The sequence below is a fragment of the Drosophila takahashii genome, chromosome X (assembly GCF_030179915.1).
Source record: "Drosophila takahashii strain IR98-3 E-12201 chromosome X, DtakHiC1v2, whole genome shotgun sequence".
Classification (NCBI taxonomy): domain Eukaryota; kingdom Metazoa; phylum Arthropoda; class Insecta; order Diptera; family Drosophilidae; genus Drosophila; species Drosophila takahashii.
Window position 1 is genome coordinate 14,152,249 of NC_091683.1, and position 25,932 is coordinate 14,178,180.

Sequence of the window (25,932 nt, forward strand, 5' to 3'; positions counted from 1 at the left end):
ATTGGCACCAGTCACTTTGGGTACAATATTTTGACATTAATCATTTTGTTTTACTTGCTAAAATTATAAAATCTTCAAAGTAAACATTTTTTGTACAATTAAAAAATTTAAAGGGTAATCATTTGAAAAACAAAAAATTAGAACGTACAGGAAGTTGAAATATTTCTAATTTATTGTACATGCTCGAAATGAACTGATTTTTTGCAATTTAGTGGGAACTATCGATAGTTTGAGATTTTTTAGGGTTAAGCCTAACTTCGATCTGGCAACACTGCGACGTGAGGCCACCTCCAGCCATTCATTCCATTCATTCCTGCAGCGAAGAGTCAAGCGAGCTCCAAGTTTTCAGTTCTCGGAAATGTGCGTCAGGGAAGCGGCCACTATTCTGTTCGCGGAACCCGAACTGGTGCTCGGCCATGGCCGCAGGGTGCTGTTCGTGAACCCCGACGACCTGCAGATATTCAAGGAGATCGAGCTGCCGCCCGACCTTGGCCTGAAGAGCGATTCTGCCCGGGAATCCTCTGCAGCTGCAGCAGCGGGCCCTTCTTCGGGCGGCAAGGAGCAACAGCTGGCCAAGGAGGCGGGAGGATCCGGATCCGGATCCATACCGGGCAACTCCACCGCTCTGGTGCAGAATGTGGCCTACTCCCCGGACGGACAGCTGCTCGCCGTGACCACCAGTGGGGGCCAGAAGGCTTTGCTGCTCTATAAAATGCGCCCGGAGAACGCCCGCCTGCTCTCCGCCCGCCCACTGGCACGGGCGGCCAGCGCGCTGCGCTTCTGCAGCGACAGCAGCTCCGTTTTGGTCACCGACAAGACGGGCGACTGCTATCAGTACGACTGCGTCGAGGCGGAGGCCACTCCGCGCCTGCTGCTCGGCCACCTGAGCGTGGTGTACGACATTCTGTGGTCCGAGGACCAGCAGCACATCATCACCTGCGACCGGGACGACAAGATACGCGTGACCAACTATCCCGCCACCTTCGACATCCACAGCTATTGCCTCGGCCACCGGGAGTTTGTCTCTGGTCTAGCGCTGCTCTCGGATCGGCACATTGTCTCTTCGTCGGGCGACAAGACGCTGCGCGTGTGGAACTTCATCCTGGGCAAGGAGCTGCTGCAGCACGAGCTTCCCGCACCGGCGGTACGTCTCCAGGTGCGACAATTGGAGCCGGAGAAGGTTTACCAGGCGGCCGTGCTCTTCTACGACCATGTGGATGCCTTGGGGCTGTATCGTTTGGAGCGCAGCTCCTCCGAGGACGAGGACAAGTGGAGCGTGACGGCCAGCCAGTTGGTGCGCGCAGAGGCGGGCTCGTGGAGCATAAGCAACTTTACTTTAACCGCCGATCGGATCTATGTCACGGGAGCCGAGGATCAGCGATTGAGCCTGCGGGTCTACGACATCGCCACGGGTCAGCCGGTCACCAGTGGAGTGCCCGAGGGCTGGCTACAGATGGTGCTGGAGGGGCTGGGCGCCAACGAGGCGCCTTTCGTGCCCGAGGATCTGTCCGTTTGGTTCAAGAAGCGCTTCGACAACGTCAGCGACTATTTGGAGCGCAAGAAGCGGCGCATCGAGGAGCAGCAGCAGCAGAAGTGCGGCTAATCAACCCAAAAAGGGAAATTTAAATCTTTACATAGCATTTAATTAGCATATGGAGCAGCAGAGCAGCATCTAATATATATATCTGTATATGTGTGTAAAAGTGGTTTATCTCTATGGGCGGGCGGTTCTTCCCTCTCCTTTAGACGGGCTTGTAGTCCAGCTTGCTCTCCAGCTTCTTGTTGTCCGACACCTTGCGCACCGCCTTCATGAAGTCCTCCTGGATGACGTACTCCCGCTCGGCACTAAATTAAATGAGATAGTTAAGAGAAAAGCCACCAAAACAAGCAGATAAACCTCACCGAATGGCAAAGAGACCCGCCTCCGTGCACACATTACGCAGATCGGCGCCATTGAAGTTGTCCGACAGCTTGACAATGGCCTCATAGTCAATCTCTCCATGCTTGGCGATCTTCAGAGCGTGGATCTTGAGGATTTCCAGCCTTTAAAAATAGATAAATTAGCAAGTAAAGGGATACGACCCAAGAAAGACAACCCACCTCGCCTGCTCGTTGGGCAGCGGAATCTCGATCTTCCTGTCCAGGCGACCCGGACGCAGGAGTGCCGGATCCAGGGTGTCCGGCCGATTGGTGGCCATGATCATCTTCACCTGGCCGAGCGAATCGAAGCCGTCCATCTGGTTGAGCAGCTCCATCAGCGTGCGCTGGATCTCGCGATCGGCGGAGGTGCCCTCGGAGAAGCGCCGCCCGCCAATGGCGTCGATCTCGTCCATAAAAATGATGCAGGGCTGGTGATCGCGGGCATAGTTGAACATCTCGCGAATCAGGCGGGCACTCTCGCCGATATACTTGTCCACGATGGCCGAGGAGACGACCTTCAGGAAGTTGGCGTCCAGCTGGGAGGCAACAGCGCGGGCGAGGAGCGTTTTGCCCGTGCCCGGCGGTCCGTAGAGCAGGCAGCCCTTGGGCGGCGTGATGCCGACGCGCAGGAAGAGCTCCGGATTGAGCAAAGGCAGCTCAATGACCTCGCGCAGCTCGCGAATCTGCTCGGTGAGGCCGCCGATGGCCGAGTAGGTCACATCGCCGGGATCCTCGTGCGACATGTTGTACACCAGGGGATCCACTTCGCGCGGCAGGTAGCGCATGATGGTCAAAGTGGTCATGTCGAGGGCCACACGGGTGCCCGACTTGAGCTTCGCTTTGTCCAGCTGCCGGCGGCAACCGACCACGTAGCGCGGTCCATTGGTGGCCTTCACAATGACTGCAGGAAGGGATTGGAGCAAGGGAAATTACAATATTCGAACAGGAATCCAAGGGAATCTTACATTTATCCTCGGTCAGCTGCTTCAGCACCTCGCCCACAATCTGTCCCACGCTCTGCAGGGCCTTTAGGTCGTTCTCCGACTTGTCGTACAGCTTGGTCAGCTCCTTGATCTCCTCGCGCTCTGAAAATAACCATTTAATCGAGATTTCTCGAGGGGATTAACTAGGTAAACGCACTTTCTTTGAGGCGTCCCTCGATCTCCTTGTGCTCCAGCAGCTTCTTTCGGTAGTCGGAGAAGGCTTTCACCCGCAGATTGTCGGGCAGCGGCGTGGCGGTCACGGTCATCTTGTTGGCGGATTTACTTTTGCTACTTTTGCTTAAATTCAATTCAATTAAATGCCCAAAGTTTCGGTAGTGAATTGCAGTTTTTTGTGTAGTGCAGTGTGGCGATAGCGATGAAAATACCAAGCGGCCCGGCAAGAAATACTAAATACTAGTAAGTCTTGGGAAATACCAATTAAATACCACTCAGTTGAAGAAATAAATTAATAATATAAACTGTACATTATAAAAAGAATACAACTTATATTTGATAATTATTAATATTAATTTATTATTCTTTATATTTAATAATTAATAATTTGTTTAATTAGCCATGCAACCGTTAAAGGAATACCCTTTATAACCGACTACCCTATATTTTGGTATATACCGAATAACCGGCGAAATTCTTATAGCCAAAATAGAGTTCCATTATAATGTATAATCTCCGTTTGCTGCGGCAAATCCTGCCCAGCGCCGGTCACGCCCACCCCGCCCACCTCCGCCCCCGGTGGCTGGCCAGCCAGCACAAGCGGCGCCCCCAGCCGGGCAGCCTGCCGCCCGATCGGCTGGAGCAGCTGCGCAGCGATCTTCTCGAGCGGCGCCAGGAGCTCAGCGGCGAGGAGTGGACGGAGGTGCGCCAGTCGCTGGTGGACACGTACAAGCACATCAACGGGCGCAACGTGGACGCCGTCATCCTGGGCGTCTGCAGTGGTCCCCAGCAGCTGCCGCTGGCCAAGAACTATGTGGAGTTCCTGAGGAGCAGCGGTTCCCGGCCGAATGCAGCCACCCTGGGTCGCCTGCTGAGGGTCTACAATGCGGCCTACCACGCGCGACCCCTCAGCCGGGAGGAGCAGGCCGAGATCCTGCTGATCTGTCGGGATCTGCAGGCGGAGCACGAAACTCTGGACGCCACCAGCTGCGAGCACATCATCCACGGCCTGGTGGCCATGGATAGCAGCGATTGGCGGAGGGCACTGCCCCTGCTCGAGATGATGAAGGTCACCACCAGTGCGCCCAGCGTTGCCGCCTACTCGGCGCTGGCGGAGAAGGCCTTCAGTGTGGAGCAGCAGGAGCAGGAGGATCTGGAGCTGGCCTGGCGCCTGCTGGAGGAGATGGCCCTGGCCCGCAAGCTGCCCAAGTGCGAGGTCTACCTGGCACTCCTCAGCCGCCTGGATAGGCTACCTGCCCAGCTCAAGCTTCTCCTCGAATTCCTCGAGCGCCACGAGATCCTGGTGAGCCAGCGGGTGGCGGAGCGCTTCAAGGAGCTGGCCCAGCAGGTGCCGCATCTCCTCGAGGCCAGGGCCACCAGCCTGGGGCCGCTGGGCAGGTGCCAGGCATGCCAGCAGCACCTCCAGCCGGTGGCCATCGGCGATGAGCAGTTCCGGGCACTAAGAGATTGCTTCCTGGAGCGCGTGCTCATCCGGCGCGACGTCTTCCAGCGATCCACGCCCGCCGAGGTGGCCAGGTTCAAGCAGTACGTGGAGCGGACGGCGCCCTACGACTGTGTGATCGATGGCCTCAACGTGGCCTACTCCACGGGCACCAAGAAGTCGCCGCAGCAGCTAGCCAAGCTGGTGGCCACCGTGGTGCGGCACTTCCGGGATCGGGACAAGCGCGTCCTGGTCCTGGGACGCGAGCACATGCGCCAGTGGTCCAAGCAGGCCATGCACTACGTCCAGAGCAACGCCAGCCTCTTCCTCACCAGCAATCTGTAAGCTATATATTATATATGCATATTAGAGCCCTGCTAACGTGATCCACTTGATCTGATCTAAAACCCCATGACTCCTCTAGGCTATAGCTCTTGTTAATCACAGAAATAACTATATTTTTATTTTTGCAAAGGCAGGATAAATATTTTTTGTATGGTAGAAGATCCTGAAGAATTTGCGAACTATTTGACCTAAAGAATTTGCGAATTATTTGACCTGAAGAATACCCGAATCACTCGACGCGAAGAATTCGCGTATTATTTGACCTGATGAATCCGCGTATTATTTGACCTTAAGAATACCGAACCATTCGACGTGAAGAATTCGCGGACTATTTGACCTTAAGAATACCTGAATCATTCGAAGTGAAGAATTCACGGATTATTTGACATGAAGAATTCGCGGATGATTTGACCTTTAGAATACCTGATTATTTGACATGAAGAATTCGCGCACTATTTGACACATAGCTGAAAATGTATCTTAATTATCACCATGATAATTATAAATTAGGAATAAATATTTTTCACAAAATCAACTTTTTTATGTTGACTATGAACCCTATGAGCTACTAGGTGAGCTTTACCAGTCAGCCGATGAGCTATAGGATTCATGACTCAAAAAACATAGATAGATCGACTGGCTCATGAAATCAAAGGGAGCTACGACTCTACTCATGCAGGGCTCTAATACATATATATGCACCAGAAAGAAAGAGACAGACTAACTACCCAGTTTATTCCCCCACAGATCGCACGACGATCCCTTCCTGCTCTACGCCACCCTTCGCAGCGGCCAGGAGACGGATTTCTTCTCCCGCGACCTCATGCGCAGCCATGCCTTCCATTTGGGACCCGAGCTGAAGCCCATCTTCCGCCGCTGGCAGCAGGAGCACCAGTTCTCGCTGGTCACCCAAACGCAGACGGGCCGGATAATCGTGAAGGAGCCCATCCGCCACCGGCTGAGTGCCCACCAGGTGGGAGGCACCTGGCATGTGCCCTACTGCGAAGCGTACACCCAGCATCCCACGGACAGCTTCGAGGTGCCCGCCAACTGGCTGTGCCTCCGGCTGAAGGAAAACACTCTTAGGGATAAGCAATGATAGCCAAATATATATATACTGGATGAGTCATCCTAATCGCAATCGTAGCGGGTGCACTTCTCGAAGGCTCCAATGGCCTGCGCCTGCGAAGGCTTCATCTTGCGCCTGCGCTCGTACAGCAGCTTCTTCTCGGCGGCGCACATGAGCCGCCGCTTGATGTGGTTGTCCATCTCGAAGTCCATGTCCGCCGGTCTAGCCAGCTCATTGGGATCCCTGGTGGCCGCCGAGTCCAGGGCCTTGATGATCAGGCTGAGCAAAGCGTGGGCCAGGCGATGGCACACATCGTACTCGATGGCATCCTGGCTGGTGTAGTAGATGGCCGACTGCGAGGCGGGCTGCACGCCGATGGCCAGCAGGATGTTGCAGAAGATGCCACGCTGCATGCGGGCATACGGATCGACCAGCTGCGGCGGAATGCGCATCGTGGTGGCCAGGTGGGCGATGAACTTGGCGAACTTCCTGATGAGCACGTTCAGGTACTGGGTGCGGCACTGCCGCTCCAGCTTGGTCAGCATGCTGTAGTACAGCTCCTGCTTGCGCTTCAGCAAGTTCTCCTTCTTGCGCTCCTTGGTCTTGTTGCTCTTGAGGATCTCCTCCAGCTGTCTGTTGGATATGCACGGAAATGAGTATGGGCATCGGATGCACCTGACTGTAGTGTTGGGTTGCTCATGGGTGAATGAACAAAAAAGAGTTGCTCACTAAACTGAACTCTTTATTGTTCACTTGTTCATTTTTGCTCACTTGCTCTTTTTTGTTCCCTTGTTCATTTTTGCTCTCTTACTTGCTCTTTTTTTTTACTTGTTCAGTTTGGCTCTCTTATTTGATCTTTTTAGTTAGTTTAGTGAGCAAGTAAGCAAGTGAACAAGTGAGCAAGTGAACAAGTTAACAAGTGAACGAGTGAACAAGTGATCAAGTGAGCAAGTGAACAAGTGAGCAAGTGAACAAGTGAGGAAGTGAACAAGTGAGCAAACTGAGTGAGTTCACTTCATAGGTAAAAAAAAGAACAATTGTTCACCCAAATGAATACCCAACACCACCTGACCGCACTTACTCCGTGGTGATGGCATTGTACTTGCCCAGCATCCGCTTCATCCGCCTGGCCCGCAGCCCGGGGTCGTAGACGTCCTTGAACTGCTCGTAGTTGTCGATCAGCGTGTGCAGCTTCGGCTTGGACAGGGCCACGTCGTAGGGCTTCGCCTTGGGCGGCATGGCCGGCTGGTAGGCCATGCGGCGCACGTAGGACTGCAGCCTGGCCAGGTTCTCCGCCTGCCGCCGCCTCACGTTCTCCTCGGCGCACACATCCGGGTCCTCCTCCGCGGGCAGCGAGTCCGTCGACGTCGGCAGCGGCTCATCCCAGTCGGACACATTGGAGCTGGCCATTGGGATTTAGGGTGGCCCAGTTAATTTTAAAAATTTGTGCGTTTTTCAAACGGAATAATTTTCTGAACACTTTTTTTCGTACGTAAAATTTTGGAAAAACGAGAGCACTAACAATTTGATGTATTCGCGTTGGGAAAGCTGAACACCTTATGAGCAGTCCCAGTTGAAAAGGCTGCGAGGGGAATCTTCCGGACTACTAGACTGGAGGTTTTAGAGGGGAATTTGGAAAAATTGGGTACTTTGGAAAAGTAGTTATATCTAATGCGCAAACTGATAAGGATTATAAATATAGTTTTTTAAAAAATACACATCTTTTATTCATTAACAATACGAAATATTTTTTTTAAAAGATCGAACATTAAAAAAGGGACTCAATGGGGTTATTATAATTGGGAAGAAAATTATTTATCCTTAATACCATAATGAAATATTACGTTTTTTATGTAGAATAGATAGTTTTAAATAACATAATAACATATAAAAATAAAATTGTTTATTTAAATAAGAATATAAAATCTAGAGTTCCCGAAATGTAAACTTGGGAACAAGTTAAGTAAAATAGAAAACTCTTTAAATATATAATATATAAGAAAATATCCAACTTCATTTCTATAAAAAAAAAACCTTATGATTCATCTATATAAAACCGGGAATCCCCTTAAAACACATTTAACTACAGAATATGGTTAAAATGGTTGGATCTACATACTTTTCCACAGAGTTTACAATTAAATAGGCAACGTTTTATTATAATAACCAGTGAAATGAGTTAAGGACTAAGGCTAGTAGCACTCGTTCTGCACGGATCTCTCCAGGGCGAAGGTGTACTCCTCGGCCAGCTCGTCGACGGACATTTGGCGCGTGAGCAGCGCCAGGATGCTGTCCACCTGCATCTGGGTGCTGGCATAGCGGTCCTTGGTGGCCAATTCGGGCGCCAGCTCGAAGGGAATGTCCTGCAAGTAGTTGACGGGTCCGGGTACCTGGGCGCCGGGCAGCTTCGCCGGCGATCCCCTGGCGCCCGGCATGGGCGGGTAGGGCAGGTAGCCCGCCGGCGGCATGGGCGGGTACATGGGGCCCGGGGAGGCGAAGGGCAGGGCGGATGGCGGCGGAGCATCCGGTCCGGGCTTCCGCTCTATGAAGACGAAGTCATCGCCACTGGTCCCTGGCCGCGGCCCCTCCGCCGGACCCTGGATGGGCTGATCCTCCGTCGGCGTCTCGGCGGGCTTGCGCTTCCCAAAGATCGAGAACATGGCACTATTTAATATAATTCTATTTCTATTGCCTTTGTAAATTGGCAAATTGCGTCGTCGGCCAGCTGAGATGGGGCTTTGGCGGTTTTCTAGCCAAGTGCGTGAGTGACTATTTGAATTTTTATATTTGTGACCTTAGGAACCAGCCTACTTTTTTGTTATTACTATTTTAAATTTTAACTTGACTTTTATTGTATTACCTCTAATACTAGCTATATTAGCTTGAATGGTTTTTACTTTACCAAGTGCGTGAGTGACTATTTTGAATTTGTATAAGCTGTATTTATGATCTTAGGAACTGGCCTACTTTTTTGTTATTACTATTTTATATTTGAACTTGACTATTATTGTATTACCTCTAAATTAGGCTCTAATACTAGCTATATTAGCTTGAATGGTTTTTACTGGATTTTCTAGAATTGTATACTGAAACTGAAATTATTAAGTTGAGTTTTGGATTTTAGTACTCATTCTTTGAATAAATAAAATAAAAACTAGCTAGTTCTGGAGTGAAATGGCGTCAGCACTAGCTAGCCGTTAATGGACTGCCTATCGATAGGCATTCAGTGTGACCAGTGGTTCAGGGGATGCGCAGGGCTGCACAGTGAAAATACCATAAAAATACCGAATACCGTCGCCCGCCTCCGCCTCCAAAGAAAGTGAAGAGTTGCTTGCCGAGATTGATTGTGTACACCGGATACGAGGAGTACTCTACGAAAAAGATGTCTAAAGTGGACCAGGACCCGAACGCCTCGCTGAGCATCATGGAGGTGAGTGGAAGGCTCCCGTGAGCTCCTGCCTCCTGCTTCCTGCTCCCTGCTTCCTGTTCCAAATTTCCTATTGGCTGGAGATGCCACAAAGCACGCTAATCTGGAAATTCACTTTTCCCCATTCCCACAGCAAATCAAGCAGCTCATCCGCCCGCCGCCCAACGAGGACGAGAAGCTGGTCCAGCGGAGCACCAACACGAAGCATCCGTACTACAGGCGGCCGGGCAGAGGCCACAATCACGACTACTGCGACGCCTGCGAGGAGGGGGGCAATCTGCTGTGCTGCGACCGCTGCCCCTCCAGCTTCCACCTGCAGTGCCAGTGAGTATAGGTGGCTCTTGATCCCCTTAACCCCTTTTATCATCCTCTTATCCCGCAGTGATCCCCCCCTGAGCGAGGAGGACATCCCCAGTGGCCAGTGGCTGTGCCACAGCTGCCGCATGGCCAAGGTCTCCCAGCCGCCGGCCTCCTCCTCCTCCAAGGCGAGCTCCGTGGAGCGCGTGGATCGGGTTCCCTCTGCGGGCAGCGGTTCCCGCGGCAATACGCCCTCCTCCTCCGGCGATCTGGAGTCCATACCGCTGAAGATCCGCAACTTGCGCAAGCGCAGCAACAGCGAGCGCAACAGCACCGAGAAGCTGCTGGCCAAGATGCCGCTGGCCATACAGCGTGCCCTGGATCCGAACAAGAAGCCCACGCCGCTGGACGATGTCATTAGGGCGGCCAGCATGCTCAATCCGCAGCAGTTCTCGCTGCCGCCGGAGCTGGAGCTGCACACCCAGTTCCCGGGCAATGGCAAGGTGCAGCCCGTCCAGCAGTCGCAGCCGTCAAGTGGCGGGGGAGGCACTGGAAATGGCGGTGGAATTCGCAAATGCGCTGGCAATCAGCGACGCAACTCGAAGCCCTTCGAACTGGACGCCCAGGGACTGGTGCCGCTGCCCGCCAAGACCTGTTTCTACTGCACGCGCAGCTGCAAGCGGGCGCCGCTCATCTCGTGCGACTACTGCCCGCTGTACTACCACCAGGACTGCCTGGATCCGCCGCTAACAGCGCTGCCGGCGGGCCTCTGGATGTGCCCCAATCATGCCGAGAACTTTATAGTAAGTTTGCAAACCCTTTAGATGGGATATACAAAAGGTTTCTCCTTGCAGGACGCCAACATGACCAGCAGCATTTCGGCCACGGAGCGCGTGCGCCTGTGGAACCGCTTCCACCAGCCGCTGGACCACGAGAACGTCAAGCTGGAGTTCTTCCGGCGGGTCAACACCCGCCATCCGCCCTTCCGCACCAGGATTGCCCTGCGTCCGCGTGCCCACATCGAGGTGCCGGCCACGGTGCGCCACCACTACGAGCATCCGCCCGCTCTGCTGCCCTCGATGCGCCAGACGCTGCGCTACGATCGCGTGAAGCGGCGCAAGAATCTGCCCACCGCCGTGGAGGAGATATCCCGCGAGTCGGTCACCGAATCGCTGCTCAAGGATCTCGAGGCTCTGCGCTCGGCCCGCGCCAAGTTCCGCGAGATCCAGCGGGAGTACGGCAGCCTGGAGACGGCCGTCGAGGGCGACAGCGATAGCGATGAGTGCGAGAGTCTGAAGGTCCGCGAAAGCGACCAGGTGAATGGCCAGTTGGAAACGGAAACGGAGGAGCAGCAGCCGTCGGTGGTGAAGGTGGAATCCAAGGCCACTTTGGAGCTAGAGATGAGCTTCGAGGAGGACGAGGAGGACGGCGGCAAGGCGGGCATCATCGATGCGGACCTCTTTCACCTCGATGTGGACATAATCAAGAAGCTGGCGCACCAGCGACTGCAGCAGCTGGTCGCCGAGCATCCGGAGATAGTGAGGCAGTACAAGAATCGCACGGCTGCCCGGCGATTGCGTCAGTTGGCTGCTGCTCCAACTACCCAATCAACTGCCCTGCAGGATCATCTTTCGCCGGAGGACATGAGCCGCTTCTCGCTGCTCTTCACCAGCGAAACGTCCTCGATATTGGCGCAAAAGAACGGCAATGCCGCCGACGAGGATCCCGCCATGGCCCTGCATCCCGCTTTGGCCACCGCGGCGGCCATTGCAGCCGCAGATGCAGCTGCCGAAAGCTATGTGCCGCGCACGCGCAGCGATACGGAGAAGGCCTACGAGCTGGCCTCGCGCCTGGAGCTCAAGCTGCTCCAGTGCAAAGTGCAGGCAAGGGCTGTCATCACCCCGCTGGGCGATTTGCTCGAGGACAGCCGTTGGTTTAGTTCCCTAAGCCTCGACCATTCGATCTTCATGCGCTACCGCTCGCTGTACATCGGCTACGGCGGCCACTACTCCCCGTCGACGACGCTGAGTCAAATGGAGACTGTGGACCTCTCGGCCATCGGCTACTGCTGCCGCATCTCGCCGCAGCACGCCATCGTCTTCTACGACGAGTTCTCCAAGTCCTACGAGCTGATCAACTACTCGGAGTTCGGCACCGAGGTGAACGGGCAGCTCTACGCCTGCGACCTGGCCGACAGGATGCCCACGCACGCGGGCAAAAGGATGCGGCCCGACGACGCCGAGCTGAAGAGGCGCGTCGACGATCTGCTGGACAAAAGGCGGCACATCCAGCGGCAGTTCGAGCAGAAGCGGCCGGGCAAGGAGCGGTTTGTATTGTATTTTAGTTTAACATTTTAAGAGTATACAAAAAAAGTTTCAAGTCAATCTGACAAAAACTTTACAAGTTATGCTTCAATTAGTACCCTAACCTCTAAGACTTTGGGTACGTAAAGTGCATCTTTAAGCGCATTTTTCTCGAATCCGTGATCATCGCCACTTCTAAACGGCTCAACCGATGGTTTTCAAATTAGTCGCATATTTTTCTGATATTTTTTTAACTTTAAATAATTTTTTTTTAAGCCCAAAGTCAAATTTTTTAGGTGAAAAACGCATTTTTGATTTTAGACTATCGAAAAAAAATTCTTAAAAATAAAACATTAAAAAAAGGGCTTCATAGGGGGCGGGCTTTTTAAATTCTTAAGCAAAGTGTAAAAGTGATCACCGTAAAACGCCTTTTTTAATAGTGTTCCAGCAATCGCCTTGCCACCGATATATTAGCCGATAGTATCGGCTATAAAAATTAGTGGATGCTATTTAAATGGCACTTAAAAATATATTAAAGGTTTAAATTAAATCTATGCAACCAGTTTTTATAGAAAAAATCGCAAAGTTACTTGATTTTTTGATGCCAAATTAATATTAAACTAATGTATTTTTTTCTAATTCTTTATAGACTGGCTCCCATTGTGAAGCCCGCCTGCCGCTGCACGAACGGCGCACCCGTGCCCATGGTGGCCGGCGCCTGGGAGGGATCGGCGGTGCTGGCCCACGGCAGCCTGCTGCGCTTCGGCTGCCTGTCGTTTGTGTTCTCGGTGCCGTCGGCGGATCGGCGATCGTAGAGGAGATCCCTCCTCCTCCTCCTCCCTGGAAGTTAGTTTAAGGCAGCTAGCAGCTTAGGATTAAGATTAAGTTGAAGCATCATCATTGCCGCACTCACATAAATCCTCCCATTAATTGTACTTCTAATTGTATAAATAAAGTGAAATAAAATTGTAAGAATTAAGAGTGAATGTTTACTTTTTATAACCAAGGCATTCTAGAGAACGAGAAGAGTATACACAATAGAGGCGTAAGTACAATCGGTATTCGGTATGGCTAATAGGCAAAAAATATATATATATAAATCCTAGAGAGCTCCCGGCTGAGCCACATCCTGGACTCCAGCCTGGCTGGACTGACTGGACGCCTTGGCCGCCGAGCGCGTGGCCCGCGATCGCTCCCACTCCGCCTTGTGCTTGCGCTTCGTGTGGTGATACATGTTCGACTTGGACCGGAACTCCGTGGGACAGAAGGCGCAGGTGTGCAGCTTGACGCCCGTGTGGGTGGCAAAGTGCTCCTGTTTGGGATAGAGGTTAATAACTGGGAAAGATGGCATACTGAATTGAAAACCCACCTCCAAATAGCGCTTCATCTTGAAGCACTTGCCGCACACATCGCAGGCATATTTGGGCTTGCTCAGGCAGCGGTGATTCTGGCCGGGAAGCTCGCCGCAATTGAGACAGATGGCCGGGGAAACTGGAGCGACAGGGATAAGGGCAGACGTCTCCGCTGGCGGATGGCTAAAGAGCGTCGTCATCGTTGTTGCGCTACTCGTTCCTGCAAAGAGCTGATCCTGCTGCAGTCGCTGCTGCAGGCTATCGGTGGGCTGGCCAACCGGCGGAGGAGGATTACTAGCGGAAAGGGCGGCCACTGCCGCCGCCACCGCATTGTAGTTGGCCAGCATCAGCTCGTTCTCCTTGAGCCGCTTCTGCGGCGACTCCTCCTCCTCCGCGTCGCTGGCATCGCTGCCCTTCGTAGGCTGCACCTTCTTGGGCGAGTGCGTCTTGCGGCGACTGCTGCGGTTGGTCGGGGTCTTCGCCAGGCTCAGGTTGATGGCCACCTCGCCGGGCTCACTGTGGATGACGGACAGCGGTAGGGGAGCCACCTCCGTGGCCGCGTGACTCTGACCCGACTTGGCCGCATCCCGCTCCTCGCGCGCCTTTAGCCACTGGCTGGTGTGCTTGCCCTTCACATGGGTGTACATGTTCGAGCGGCAGCGGAAGGCCATCTCGCAGTAGGGACACGCAATGGGCCGGTCGCCCGTGTGCGTGGCTATGTGCTCCTCCAGGTAGCGGCGCATCTTGAAGGATTTCTCGCAGAACATGCAGGGGAACTTGTTGGCCGTCGTGGGCGTGACCACCTTGGGCTCCGGCTCCAGCTCCACGGGAGCCACCAGAGGCTCCTCCAGCAGCTCGGTGCCCTCCTCCGACCAGTTGACATCGCAATCGATGGCCAGGAACTGGCTGCACAGCGTCGTCTGCTTGAGCTCCACCAGCTTCCAGAAGTTGTGGAAGCTCTCCAGCTGCGAGCAGCACTCGGTGCAGATGCAGGTGGAGATGGCGTCGTCGCGGGAGAGCTGGCGGGGATTGGGATCGGATTAGATTAGATTCCAGGAGCGGAAGTGACAACTTACGCAGAGGTACAGGTGAATCGAGATCAGCTGGACCAGGTAGCTCTCCGGCAGCTCTCGCTTCGCCCCATCCTCCTCGTCCTCCGGCGGATGCTCCGCGGATGCACTTGCTCCGGCGGCGGCGGAGGAGGAGCCAGCTGACCCGCCGAACAGCACCACCGCGCTCTGCTCGTCCAGCGCGTTCAGACACAGGCGACAGATCATTTTATTCGCTTCTGTTCCGTTAAATCGAGTTTTACTCTATTCGTTTATTTTATTCCATTGGTTTGTGTTCCCCACGATCGCACGGTCACACTGGCCTAGCGATGGCACACCCACTCACCTATCGACTTCTTCCGTCTGTGCTACGTGACGTTAGCGCAAAGCTCACGTTACGTTACGCTGTGTGAAACGTAACAAAAACCGTTATTAAAGTCTAATTTAAAAAGGAAACTTGTAGACTTTGTAAACTTCCCACTCCATTGATTCGGTCCAAAAGCGAGTTATTTTTTTGAGGCAAATTGAGATTTGGGTTTTTGGTAAACATTTTAATTTTTTCTTTTGTTTTTTTTTTTGCTGTAACTTGGCCAAAAATTGCCCTACACCAAAAATCCATACTGTTTTGAACAGATAACAAAATTTGCTATAAATCCATAAAACTTTCCGTGTAATTTTGGAAAAATAAAATTTTCGCCAATTTTTAATTTTTTTATAAGGGGGTACCCCATGATTTTTTGCGAAAAATTAAAAATGAATAAATTGTCAAGGTTTAAATGCCAATCGTTAGGAAATTTAATAACGAGTTCAGTAAGGTATGACAATCCATACTTTGAATCAGGATTTGCTTTGTTATAGCGAAAAAACTGCAACGTTTTAGCGAAAAAACGGGTTTGGTTTTTTTTTGGAAATTCGCGATTTAAGTTTTTGACAAAAATTGGAATTTTTTCTTTTGGTTTTTTTGCTGTAACTTGGCCAAAAATGGTCCTACACCAAAAATTCATACTGTTTTGAACAGATAACAAAATTTGCTATAAATCCATAAAACTTTCCGTGTAATTTTGGAAAAATAAAATTTTCGCCAATTTTTAATTTTTTTATAAGGGGGTACCCCACGATTTTCTGCGAAAAATTAAAAATGAATAAATTGTCAAGGTTTAAATGCCAATCGTTAGGAAATTTAATAACGAGTTCAGTAAGGTATGACAATCCATACTTTGAATCAGTATTTGCTTTGTTATAGCGAAAAAACTGCAACGTTTTAGCGAAAAAACGGGTTTGGTTTTTTTTTGGAAATTCGCGATTTAAGTTTTTGACAAAAATTGGAATTTTTTCTTTTGGTTTTTTTTGCTGTAACTTGGCCAAAAATGGTCCTACACCAAAAATTCATACTGTTTTGAACAGATAACAAAATTTGCTATAAATCCATAAAACTTTCCGTGTAATTTTGGAAAAATAAAATTTTCGCCAATTTTTAATTTTTTTATAAGGGGGTACCCCACGATTTTCTGCGAAAAATTAAAAATGAATAAATTGTCAAGGTTTAAATGCCAATCGTTAGGAAATTTAATAACGAGTTCAGTAAGGTATGACAATCCATACTTTGAATCAGTATTTGCTTTGTTATAGCGAAAAAACTGCAACGTTTTAGCGAAAAAACGGGTTTGGTTTTTTTTTGGAAATTCGCGATTTAAGTTTTTGACAAAAATTGGAATTTTTTCTTTTGGTTTTTTTGCTGTAACTTGGCCAAAAATGGTCCTACACCAAAAATTCATACTGTTTTGAACAGATAACAAAATTTGTTATAAATCCATAAAACTTTCCGTGTAATTTTGGAAAAATAAAATTTTCGCCAATTTTTAATTTTTTTGTAAGGGGGTACCCCACGATTTTCTGCGAAAAATTAAAAATGAATAAATTGTCAAGGTTTAAATGCCAATCGTTAGGAAATTTAATAACGAGTTCAGTAAGGTATGACAATCCATACTTTGAATCAGTATTTGCTTTGTTATAGCGAAAAAACTGCAACGTTTTAGCGAAAAAACGGGTTTGGTTTTTTTTTGGAAATTCGCGATTTAAGTTTTTGACAAAAATTGGAATTTTTCTTTTGGTTTTTTTGCTGTAACTTGGCCAAAAATGGTCCTACACCAAAAATTCATACTGTTTTGAACAGATAACAAAATTTGCTATAAATCCATAAAACTTTCCGTGTCATTTTGGAAAAATAAAATTTTCGCCAATTTTTAATTTTTTTATAAGGGGGTACCCCACGATTTTTTGCGAAAAATTAAAAATGAATAAATTGTCAAGGTTTAAATGCCAATCGTTAGGAAATTTAATAACGAGTTCAGTAAGGTATGACAATCCATACTTTGAATCAGTATTTGCTTTGTTATAGCGAAAAAACTGCAACGTTTTAGCGAAAAAACGGGTTTGGTTTTTTTTTGGAAATTCGCGATTTAAGTTTTTGACAAAAATTGGAATTTTTTCTTTTGGTTTTTTTGCTGTAACTTGGCCAAAAATGGTCCTACACCAAAAATTCATACTGTTTTGAACAGATAACAAAATTTGCTATAAATCCATAAAACTTTCCGTGTAATTTTGGAAAAATAAAATTTTCGCCAATTTTTAATTTTTTTATAAGGGGGTACCCCACGATTTTTTGCGAAAAATTAAAAATGAATAAATTGTCAAGGTTTAAATGCCAATCGTTAGGAAATTTAATAACGAGTTCAGTAAGGTATGACAATCCATACTTTGAATCAGTATTTGCTTTGTTATAGCGAAAAAACTGCAACGTTTTAGCGAAAAAACGGGTTTGGTTTTTTTTTGGAAATTCGCGATTTAAGTTTTTGACAAAAATTGGAATTTTTTCTTTTGGTTTTTTTGCTGTAACTTGGCCAAAAATGGTCCTACACCAAAAATTCATACTGTTTTGAACAGATAACAAAATTTGCTATAAATCCATAAAACTTTCCGTGTAATTTTGGAAAAATAAAATTTTCGCCAATTTTTAATTTTTTTATAAGGGGGTACCCCACGATTTTTTGCGAAAAATTAAAAATGAATAAATTGTCAAGGTTTAAATGCCAATCGTTAGGAAATTTAATAACGAGTTCAGTAAGGTATGACAATCCATACTTTGAATCAGTATTTGCTTTGTTATAGCGAAAAAACTGCAACGTTTTAGCGAAAAAACGGGTTTGGTTTTTTTTTTGGAAATTCGCGATTTAAGTTTTTGACAAAAATTGGAATTTTTTCTTTTGGTTTTTTTGCTGTAACTTGGCCAAAAATGGTCCTACACCAAAAATTCATACTGTTTTGAACAGATAACAAAATTTGCTATAAATCCATAAAACTTTCCGTGTAATTTTGGAAAAATAAAATTTTCGCCAATTTTTAATTTTTTTATAAGGGGGTACCCCACGATTTTTTGCGAAAAATTAAAAATGAATAAATTGTCAAGGTTTAAATGCCAATCGTTAGGAAATTTAATAACGAGTTCAGTAAGGTATGACAATCCATACTTTGAATCAGTATTTGCTTTGTTATAGCGAAAAAACTGCAACGTTTTAGCGAAAAAACGGGTTTGGTTTTTTTTTGGAAATTCGCGATTTAAGTTTTTGACAAAAATTGGAATTTTTCTTTTGGTTTTTTTGCTGTAACTTGGCCAAAAATGGTCCTACACCAAAAATTCATACTGTTTTGAACAGATAACAAAATTTGCTATAAATCCATAAAACTTTCCGTGTAATTTTGGAAAAATAAAATTTTCGCCAATTTTTAATTTTTTTATAAGGGGGTACCCCACGATTTTTTGCGAAAAATTAAAAATGAATAAATTGTCAAGGTTTAAATGCCAATCGTTAGGAAATTTAATAACGAGTTCAGTAAGGTATGACAATCCATACTTTGAATCAGTATTTGCTTTGTTATAGCGAAAAAACTGCAACGTTTTAGCGAAAAAACGGGTTTGGTTTTTTTTTGGAAATTCGCGATTTAAGTTTTTGACAAAAATTGGAATTTTTTCTTTTGGTTTTTTTGCTGTAACTTGGCCAAAAATGGTCCTACACCAAAAATTCATACTGTTTTGAACAGATAACAAAATTTGCTATAAATCCATAAAACTTTCCGTGTAATTTTGGAAAAATAAAATTTTCGCCAATTTTTAATTTTTTTATAAGGGGGTACCCCACGATTTTTTGCGAAAAATTAAAAATGAATAAATTGTCAAGGTTTAAATGCCAATCGTTAGGAAATTTAATAACGAGTTCAGTAAGGTATGACAATCCATACTTTGAATCAGTATTTGCTTTGTTATAGCGAAAAAACTGCAACGTTTTAGCGAAAAAACGGGTTTGGTTTTTTTTTGGAAATTCGCGATTTAAGTTTTTGACAAAAATTGGAATTTTTTCTTTTGGTTTTTTTGCTGTAACTTGGCCAAAAATGGTCCTACACCAAAAATTCATACTGTTTTGAACAGATAACAAAATTTGCTATAAATCCATAAAACTTTCCGTGTAATTTTGGAAAAATAAAATTTTCGCCAATTTTTAATTTTTTTATAAGGGGGTACCCCACGATTTTTTGCGAAAAATTAAAAATGAATAAATTGTCAAGGTTTAAATGCCAATCGTTAGGAAATTTAATAACGAGTTCAGTAAGGTATGACAATCCATACTTTGAATCAGTATTTGCTTTGTTATAGCGAAAAAACTGCAACGTTTTAGCGAAAAAACGGGTTTGGTTTTTTTTTGGAAATTCGCGATTTAAGTTTTTGACAAAAATTGGAATTTTTTCTTTTGGTTTTTTTGCTGTAACTTGGCCAAAAATGGTCCTACACCAAAAATTCATACTGTTTTGAACAGATAACAAAATTTGCTATAAATCCATAAAACTTTCCGTGTAATTTTGGAAAAATAAAATTTTCGCCAATTTTTAATTTTTTTATAAGGGGGTACCCCACGATTTTTTGCGAAAAATTAAAAATGAATAAATTGTCAAGGTTTAAATGCCAATCGTTAGGAAATTTAATAACGAGTTCAGTAAGGTATGACAATCCATACTTTGAATCAGTATTTGCTTTGTTATAGCGAAAAAACTGCAACGTTTTAGCGAAAAAACGGGTTTGGTTTTTTTTTGGAAATTCGCGATTTAAGTTTTTGACAAAAATTGGAATTTTTTCTTTTGGTTTTTTTGCTGTAACTTGGCCAAAAATGGTCCTACACCAAAAGTTCATACTGTTTTGAACAGATAACAAAATTTGCTATAAATCCATAAAACTTTCCGTGTAATTTTGGAAAAATAAAATTTTCGCCAATTTTTAATTTTTTTATAAGGGGGTACCCCACGATTTTTTGCGAAAAATTAAAAATGAATAAATTGTCAAGGTTTAAATGCCAATCGTTAGGAAATTTAATAACGAGTTCAGTAAGGTATGACAATCCATACTTTGAATCAGTATTTGCTTTGTTATAGCGAAAAAACTGCAACGTTTTAGCGAAAAAACGGGTTTGGTTTTTTTTTGGAAATTCGCGATTTAAGTTTTTGACAAAAATTGGAATTTTTTCTTTTGGTTTTTTTGCTGTAACTTGGCCAAAAATGGTCCTACACCAAAAATTCATACTGTTTTGAACAGATAACAAAATTTGCTATAAATCCATAAAACTTTCCGTGTAATTTTGGAAAAATAAAATTTTCGCCAATTTTTAATTTTTTTATAAGGGGGTACCCCACGATTTTTTGCGAAAAATTAAAAATGAATAAATTGTCAAGGTTAAAATGCCAATCGTTAGGAAATTTAATAACGAGTTCAGTAAGGTATGACAATCCATACTTTGAATCAGTATTTGCTTTGTTATAGCGAAAAAACTGCAACGTTTTAGCGAAAAAACGGGTTTGGTTTATTTTTTGGAAATTCGCGATTTAAGTTTTTGACAAAAATTGGAATTTTTCTTTTGGTTTTTTTGCTGTAACTTGGCCAAAAATGGTCCTACACCAAAAATTCATACTGTTTTGAACAGATAACAAAATTTGCTATAAATCCATAAAACTTTCCGTGTAATTTTGGAAAAATAAAATTTTCGCCAATTTTTAATTTTTTTATAAGGGGGTACCCCACGATTTTTTGCGAAAAATTAAAAATGAATAAATTGTCAAGGTTTAAATGCCAATCGTTAGGAAATTTAATAACGAGTTCAGTAAGGTATGACAATCCATACTTTGAATCAGTATTTGCTTTGTTATAGCGAAAAAACTGCAACGTTTTAGCGAAAAAACGGGTTTGGTTTTTTTTTGGAAATTCGCGATTTAAGTTTTTGACAAAAATTGGAATTTTTTCTTTTGGTTTTTTTGCTGTAACTTGGCCAAAAATGGTCCTACACCAAAAATTCATACTGTTTTGAACAGATAACAAAATTTGCTATAAATCCATAAAACTTTCCGTGTAATTTTGGAAAAATAAAATTTTCGCCAATTTTTAATTTTTTTATAAGGGGGTACCCCACGATTTTTTGCGAAAAATTAAAAATGAATAAATTGTCAAGGTTTAAATGCCAATCGTTAGGAAATTTAATAACGAGTTCAGTAAGGTATGACAATCCATACTTTGAATCAGTATTTGCTTTGTTATAGCGAAAAAACTGCAACGTTTTAGCGAAAAAACGGGTTTGGTTTTTTTTTGGAAATTCGCGATTTAAGATTTTGACAAAAATTGGAATTTTTTCTTTTGGTTTTTTTGCTGTAACTTGGCCAAAAATGGTCCTACACCAAAAATTCATACTGTTTTGAACAGATAACAAAATTTGCTATAAATCCATAAAACTTTCCGTGTAATTTTGGAAAAATAAAATTTTCGCCAATTTTTAATTTTTTTATAAGGGGGTACCCCACGATTTTTTGCGAAAAATTAAAAATGAATAAATTGTCAAGGTTTAAATGCCAATCGTTAGGAAATTTAATAACGAGTTCAGTAAGGTATGACAATCCATACTTTGAATCAGTATTTGCTTTGTTATAGCGAAAAAACTGCAACGTTTTAGCGAAAAAACGGGTTTGGTTTTTTTTTGGAAATTCGCGATTTAAGTTTTTGACAAAAATTGGAATTTTTTCTTTTGGTTTTTTTGCTGTAACTTGGCCAAAAATGGTCCTACACCAAAAATTCATACTGTTTTGAACAGATTACAAAATTTGCTATAAATCCATAAAACTTTCCGTGTAATTTTGGAAAAATAAAATTTTCGCCAATTTTTAATTTTTTTATAAGGGGGTACCCCATGATTTTTTGCGAAAAATTAAAAATGAATAAATTGTCAAGGTTTAAATGCCAATCGTTAGGAAATTTAATAACGAGTTCAGTAAGGTATGACAATCCATACTTTGAATCAGTATTTGCTTTGTTATAGCGAAAAAACTGCAACGTTTTAGCGAAAAAACGGGTTTGGTTTTTTTTTGGAAATTCGCGATTTAAGTTTTTGACAAAAATTGGAATTTTTTCTTTTGGTTTTTTTGCTGTAACTTGGCCAAAAATGGTCCTACACCAAAAATTCATACTGTTTTGAACAGATAACAAAATTTGCTATAAATCCATAAAACTTTCCGTGTAATTTTGGAAAAATAAAATTTTCGCCAATTTTTAATTTTTTTATAAGGGGGTACCCCACGATTTTTTGCGAAAAATTAAAAATGAATAAATTGTCAAGGTTAAAATGCCAATCGTTAGGAAATTTAATAACGAGTTCAGTAAGGTATGACAATCCATACTTTGAATCAGTATTTGCTTTGTTATAGCGAAAAAACTGCAACGTTTTAGCGAAAAAACGGGTTTGGTTTTTTTTTGGAAATTCGCGATTTAAGTTTTTGACAAAAATTGGAATTTTTTCTTTTGGTTTTTTTGCTGTAACTTGGCCAAAAATGGTCCTACACCAAAAATTCATACTGTTTTGAACAGATTACAAAATTTGCTATAAATCCATAAAACTTTCCGTGTAATTTTGGAAAAATAAAATTTTCGCCAATTTTTAATTTTTTTATAAGGGGGTACCCCATGATTTTTTGCGAAAAATTAAAAATGAATAAATTGTCAAGGTTTAAATGCCAATCGTTAGGAAATTTAATAACGAGTTCAGAAAGGTATGACAATCCATACTTTGAATCAGTATTTGCTTTGTTATAGCGAAAAAACTGCAACGTTTTAGCGAAAAAACGAGTTTGGTTTTTTTTTGGAAATTCGCGATTTAAGTTTTTGACAAAAATTGGAATTTTTTCTTTTGGTTTTTTTGCTGTAACTTGGCCAAAAATGGTCCTACACCAAAAATTCATACTGTTTTGAACAGATAACAAAATTTGCTATAAATCCATAAAACTTTCCGTGTAATTTTGGAAAAATAAAATTTTCGCCAATTTTTAATTTTTTTATAAGGGGGTACCCCACGATTTTTTGCGAAAAATTAAAAATGAATAAATTGTCAAGGTTTAAATGCCAATCGTTAGGAAATTTAATAACGAGTTCAGTAAGGTATGACAATCCATACTTTGAATCAGTATTTGCTTTGTTATAGCGAAAAAACTGCAACGTTTTAGCGAAAAAACGGGTTTGGTTTTTTTTTGGAAATTCGCGATTTAAGTTTTTGACAAAAATTGGAATTTTTTCTTTTGGTTTTTTGCTGTAACTTGGCCAAAAATGGTCCTACACCAAAAATTCATACTGTTTTGAACAGATAACAAAATTTGCTATAAATCCATAAAACTTTCCGTGTAATTTTGGAAAAATAAAATTTTCGCCAATTTTTAATTTTTTTATAAGGGGGTACCCCACGATTTTTTGCGAAAAATTAAAAATGAATAAATTGTCAAGGTTTAAATGCCAATCGTTAGGAAATTTAATAACGAGTTCAGTAAGGTATGACAATCCATACTTTGAATCAGTATTTGCTTTGTTATAGCGAAAAAACTGCAACGTTTTAGCGAAAAAACGGGTTTGGTTTTTTTTTGGAAATTCGCGATTTAAGTTTTTGACAAAAATTGGAATTTTTTCTTTTGGTTTTTTTGCTGTAACTTGGCCAAAAATGGTCCTACACCAAAAATTCATACTGTTTTGAACAGATAACAAAATTTGCTATAAATCCATAAAACTTTCCGTGTAATTTTGGAAAAATAAAATTTTCGCCAATTTTTAATTTTTTTATAAGGGGGTACCCCACGATTTTTTGCGAAAAATTAAAAATGAATAAATTGTCAAGGTTTAAATGCCAATCGTTAGGAAATTTAATAACGAGTTCAGTAAGGTATGACAATCCATACTTTGAATCAGTATTTGCTTTGTTATAGCGAAAAAACTGCAACGTTTTAGCGAAAAAACGGGTTTGGTTTTTTTTTGGAAATTCGCGATTTAAGTTTTTGACAAAAATTGGAATTTTTTCTTTTGGTTTTTTTGCTGTAACTTGGCCAAAAATGGTCCTACACCAAAAATTCATACTGTTTTGAACAGATAACAAAATTTGCTATAAATCCATAAAACTTTCCGTGTAATTTTGGAAAAATAAAATTTTCGCCAATTTTTAATTTTTTTATAAGGGGGTACCCCACGATTTTTTGCGAAAAATTAAAAATGAATAAATTGTCAAGGTTTAAATGCCAATCGTTAGGAAATTTAATAACGAGTTCAGTAAGGTATGACAATCCATACTTTGAATCAGTATTTGCTTTGTTATAGCGAAAAAACTGCAACGTTTTAGCGAAAAAACGGGTTTGGTTTTTTTTTGGAAATTCGCGATTTAAGTTTTTGACAAAAATTGGAATTTTTTCTTTTGGTTTTTTTGCTGTAACTTGGCCAAAAATGGTCCTACACCAAAAATTCATACTGTTTTGAACAGATAACAAAATTTGCTATAAATCCATAAAACTTTCCGTGTAATTTTGGAAAAATAAAATTTTCGCCAATTTTTAATTTTTTTATAAGGGGGTACCCCACGATTTTTTGCGAAAAATTAAAAATGAATAAATTGTCAAGGTTTAAATGCCAATCGTTAGGAAATTTAATAACGAGTTCAGTAAGGTATGACAATCCATACTTTGAATCAGTATTTGCTTTGTTATAGCGAAAAAACTGCAACGTTTTAGCGAAAAAACGGGTTTGGTTTTTTTTTGGAAATTCGCGATTTAAGTTTTTGACAAAAATTGGAATTTTTTCTTTTGGTTTTTTTGCTGTAACTTGGCCAAAAATGGTCCTACACCAAAAATTCATACTGTTTTGAACAGATAACAAAATTTGCTATAAATCCATAAAACTTTCCGTGTAATTTTGGAAAAATAAAATTTTCGCCAATTTTTAATTTTTTTATAAGGGGGTACCCCACGATTTTTTGCGAAAAATTAAAAATGAATAAATTGTCAAGGTTTAAATGCCAATCGTTAGGAAATTTAATAACGAGTTCAGTAAGGTATGACAATCCATACTTTGAATCAGTATTTGCTTTGTTATAGCGAAAAAACTGCAACGTTTTAGCGAAAAAACGGGTTTGGTTTTTTTTTGGAAATTCGCGATTTAAGTTTTTGACAAAAATTGGAATTTTTTCTTTTGGTTTTTTTGCTGTAACTTGGCCAAAAATGGTCCTACACCAAAAATTCATACTGTTTTGAACAGATAACAAAATTTGCTATAAATCCATAAAACTTTCCGTGTAATTTTGGAAAAATAAAATTTTCGCCAATTTTTAATTTTTTTATAAGGGGGTACCCCACGATTTTTTGCGAAAAATTAAAAATGAATAAATTGTCAAGGTTAAAATGCCAATCGTTAGGAAATTTAATAACGAGTTCAGTAAGGTATGACAATCCATACTTTGAATCAGTATTTGCTTTGTTATAGCGAAAAAACTGCAACGTTTTAGCGAAAAAACGGGTTTGGTTTTTTTTTGGAAATTCGCGATTTAAGTTTTTGACAAAAATTGGAATTTTTCTTTTGGTTTTTTTGCTGTAACTTGGCCAAAAATGGTCCTACACCAAAAATTCATACTGTTTTGAACAGATAACAAAATTTGCTATAAATCCATAAAACTTTCCGTGTAATTTTGGAAAAATAAAATTTTCGCCAATTTTTAATTTTTTTTGCGAAAAATTAAAAATGAATAAATTGTCAAGGTTTAAATGCCAATCGTTAGGAAATTTAATAACGAGTTCAGTAAGGTATGACAATCCATACTTTGAATCAGTATTTGCTTTGTTATAGCGAAAAAACTGCAACGTTTTAGCGAAAAAACGGGTTTGGTTTTTTTTTGGAAATTCGCGATTTAAGTTTTTGACAAAAATTGGAATTTTTTCTTTTGGTTTTTTTGCTGTAACTTGGCCAAAAATGGTCCTACACCAAAAATTCATACTGTTTTGAACAGATAACAAAATTTGCTATAAATCCATAAAACTTTCCGTGTAATTTTGGAAAAATAAAATTTTCGCCAATTTTTAATTTTTTTATAAGGGGGTACCCCACGATTTTTTGCGAAAAATTAAAAATGAATAAATTGTCAAGGTTTAAATGCCAATCGTTAGGAAATTTAATAACGAGTTCAGTAAGGTA

At 42.9% G+C, this 25,932-nt stretch overlaps 7 protein-coding genes across 7 annotated transcripts; 3 read left to right on the plus strand and 4 right to left on the minus strand.

Annotated features, from left to right (window-relative positions):
• The first annotated feature begins 252 nt into the window (after window positions 1-252).
• On the plus strand, window positions 253-1,703 carry wuho (tRNA (guanine-N(7)-)-methyltransferase non-catalytic subunit wuho). The gene has a single exon (XM_017157041.3). It carries the CDS (start codon window positions 359-361, stop codon window positions 1,601-1,603), a length of 1,245 nt encoding a protein of 414 aa, XP_017012530.2. The 5' UTR covers window positions 253-358; the 3' UTR covers window positions 1,604-1,703.
• On the minus strand, window positions 1,622-3,270 carry Rpt4 (Regulatory particle triple-A ATPase 4). The gene is made up of 5 exons (XM_017157055.3): window positions 3,061-3,270; window positions 2,886-3,005; window positions 2,101-2,821; window positions 1,903-2,043; window positions 1,622-1,845 (listed from the first exon to the last, which is right to left on the minus strand). The coding sequence occupies exons 1-5, from the start codon at window positions 3,167-3,169 to the stop codon at window positions 1,743-1,745; spliced, it is 1,194 nt and encodes a 397-aa protein (XP_017012544.1). The 5' UTR covers window positions 3,170-3,270; the 3' UTR covers window positions 1,622-1,742.
• A 282-nt stretch (window positions 3,271-3,552) lies between these two features.
• Window positions 3,553-6,004, plus strand: mldr (mitochondrial ribonuclease P catalytic subunit). The gene is made up of 2 exons (XM_017157069.3): window positions 3,553-4,859; window positions 5,611-6,004. Exons 1-2 carry the CDS (start codon window positions 3,583-3,585, stop codon window positions 5,960-5,962), a joined length of 1,629 nt encoding a protein of 542 aa, XP_017012558.2. The 5' UTR covers window positions 3,553-3,582; the 3' UTR covers window positions 5,963-6,004.
• LOC108067832 (uncharacterized) lies at window positions 5,953-7,495 on the minus strand. The gene is made up of 2 exons (XM_017157082.3): window positions 7,014-7,495; window positions 5,953-6,565 (listed from the first exon to the last, which is right to left on the minus strand). Exons 1-2 carry the CDS (start codon window positions 7,340-7,342, stop codon window positions 5,995-5,997), a joined length of 900 nt encoding a protein of 299 aa, XP_017012571.2. The 5' UTR covers window positions 7,343-7,495; the 3' UTR covers window positions 5,953-5,994.
• Window positions 7,496-8,063: 568 nt separating this feature from the next.
• On the minus strand, window positions 8,064-8,729 carry LOC108067842 (zinc finger and BTB domain-containing protein 45). Its single transcript, XM_017157093.3, has one exon. It carries the CDS (start codon window positions 8,590-8,592, stop codon window positions 8,125-8,127), a length of 468 nt encoding a protein of 155 aa, XP_017012582.2. The 5' UTR covers window positions 8,593-8,729; the 3' UTR covers window positions 8,064-8,124.
• A 403-nt stretch (window positions 8,730-9,132) lies between these two features.
• On the plus strand, window positions 9,133-12,938 carry LOC108067803 (PHD finger protein 12). The gene is made up of 5 exons (XM_017157014.3): window positions 9,133-9,362; window positions 9,493-9,683; window positions 9,742-10,459; window positions 10,511-11,982; window positions 12,609-12,938. Exons 1-5 carry the CDS (start codon window positions 9,315-9,317, stop codon window positions 12,772-12,774), a joined length of 2,595 nt encoding a protein of 864 aa, XP_017012503.2. The 5' UTR covers window positions 9,133-9,314; the 3' UTR covers window positions 12,775-12,938.
• Window positions 12,926-14,687, minus strand: LOC108067811 (gastrula zinc finger protein XlCGF26.1). The gene is made up of 3 exons (XM_017157027.3): window positions 14,388-14,687; window positions 13,329-14,330; window positions 12,926-13,271 (listed from the first exon to the last, which is right to left on the minus strand). Exons 1-3 carry the CDS (start codon window positions 14,586-14,588, stop codon window positions 13,062-13,064), a joined length of 1,413 nt encoding a protein of 470 aa, XP_017012516.2. The 5' UTR covers window positions 14,589-14,687; the 3' UTR covers window positions 12,926-13,061.
• Window positions 14,688-25,932: the final 11,245 nt, after the last annotated feature.

Excerpts from the sequence above, each read along its gene's own strand:
- LOC108067832 (XM_017157082.3), bottom strand. The coding sequence starts at position 7,342 with ATGGCCAGCTCCAATGTGTCCGACTGGGATGAGCCGCTGCCGACGTCG. Across the intron at positions 6,566-7,013 it reads TACAATGCCATCACCACGGA|ACAGCTGGAGGAGATCCTCA; the intron begins GTAAGTGCGGTC and ends CATATCCAACAG.
- LOC108067803 (XM_017157014.3), top strand. The coding sequence starts at position 9,315 with ATGTCTAAAGTGGACCAGGACCCGAACGCCTCGCTGAGCATCATGGAG. Across the intron at positions 9,363-9,492 it reads CCTCGCTGAGCATCATGGAG|CAAATCAAGCAGCTCATCCG; the intron begins GTGAGTGGAAGG and ends CCATTCCCACAG. Across the intron at positions 9,684-9,741 it reads AGCTTCCACCTGCAGTGCCA|TGATCCCCCCCTGAGCGAGG; the intron begins GTGAGTATAGGT and ends CTTATCCCGCAG.
- wuho (XM_017157041.3), top strand. The coding sequence starts at position 359 with ATGTGCGTCAGGGAAGCGGCCACTATTCTGTTCGCGGAACCCGAACTG.
- LOC108067811 (XM_017157027.3), bottom strand. The coding sequence starts at position 14,588 with ATGATCTGTCGCCTGTGTCTGAACGCGCTGGACGAGCAGAGCGCGGTG. Across the intron at positions 14,331-14,387 it reads CGATTCACCTGTACCTCTGC|CTCTCCCGCGACGACGCCAT; the intron begins GTAAGTTGTCAC and ends AATCCCCGCCAG. Across the intron at positions 13,272-13,328 it reads AGATGAAGCGCTATTTGGAG|GAGCACTTTGCCACCCACAC; the intron begins GTGGGTTTTCAA and ends TATCCCAAACAG.
- LOC108067842 (XM_017157093.3), bottom strand. The coding sequence starts at position 8,592 with ATGTTCTCGATCTTTGGGAAGCGCAAGCCCGCCGAGACGCCGACGGAG.
- Rpt4 (XM_017157055.3), bottom strand. The coding sequence starts at position 3,169 with ATGACCGTGACCGCCACGCCGCTGCCCGACAATCTGCGGGTGAAAGCC. Across the intron at positions 3,006-3,060 it reads CGAGGGACGCCTCAAAGAAA|AGCGCGAGGAGATCAAGGAG; the intron begins GTGCGTTTACCT and ends GGTTATTTTCAG. Across the intron at positions 1,846-1,902 it reads GCGGGTCTCTTTGCCATTCG|TGCCGAGCGGGAGTACGTCA; the intron begins GTGAGGTTTATC and ends CATTTAATTTAG.
- mldr (XM_017157069.3), top strand. The coding sequence starts at position 3,583 with ATGTATAATCTCCGTTTGCTGCGGCAAATCCTGCCCAGCGCCGGTCAC. Across the intron at positions 4,860-5,610 it reads CTCTTCCTCACCAGCAATCT|ATCGCACGACGATCCCTTCC; the intron begins GTAAGCTATATA and ends ATTCCCCCACAG.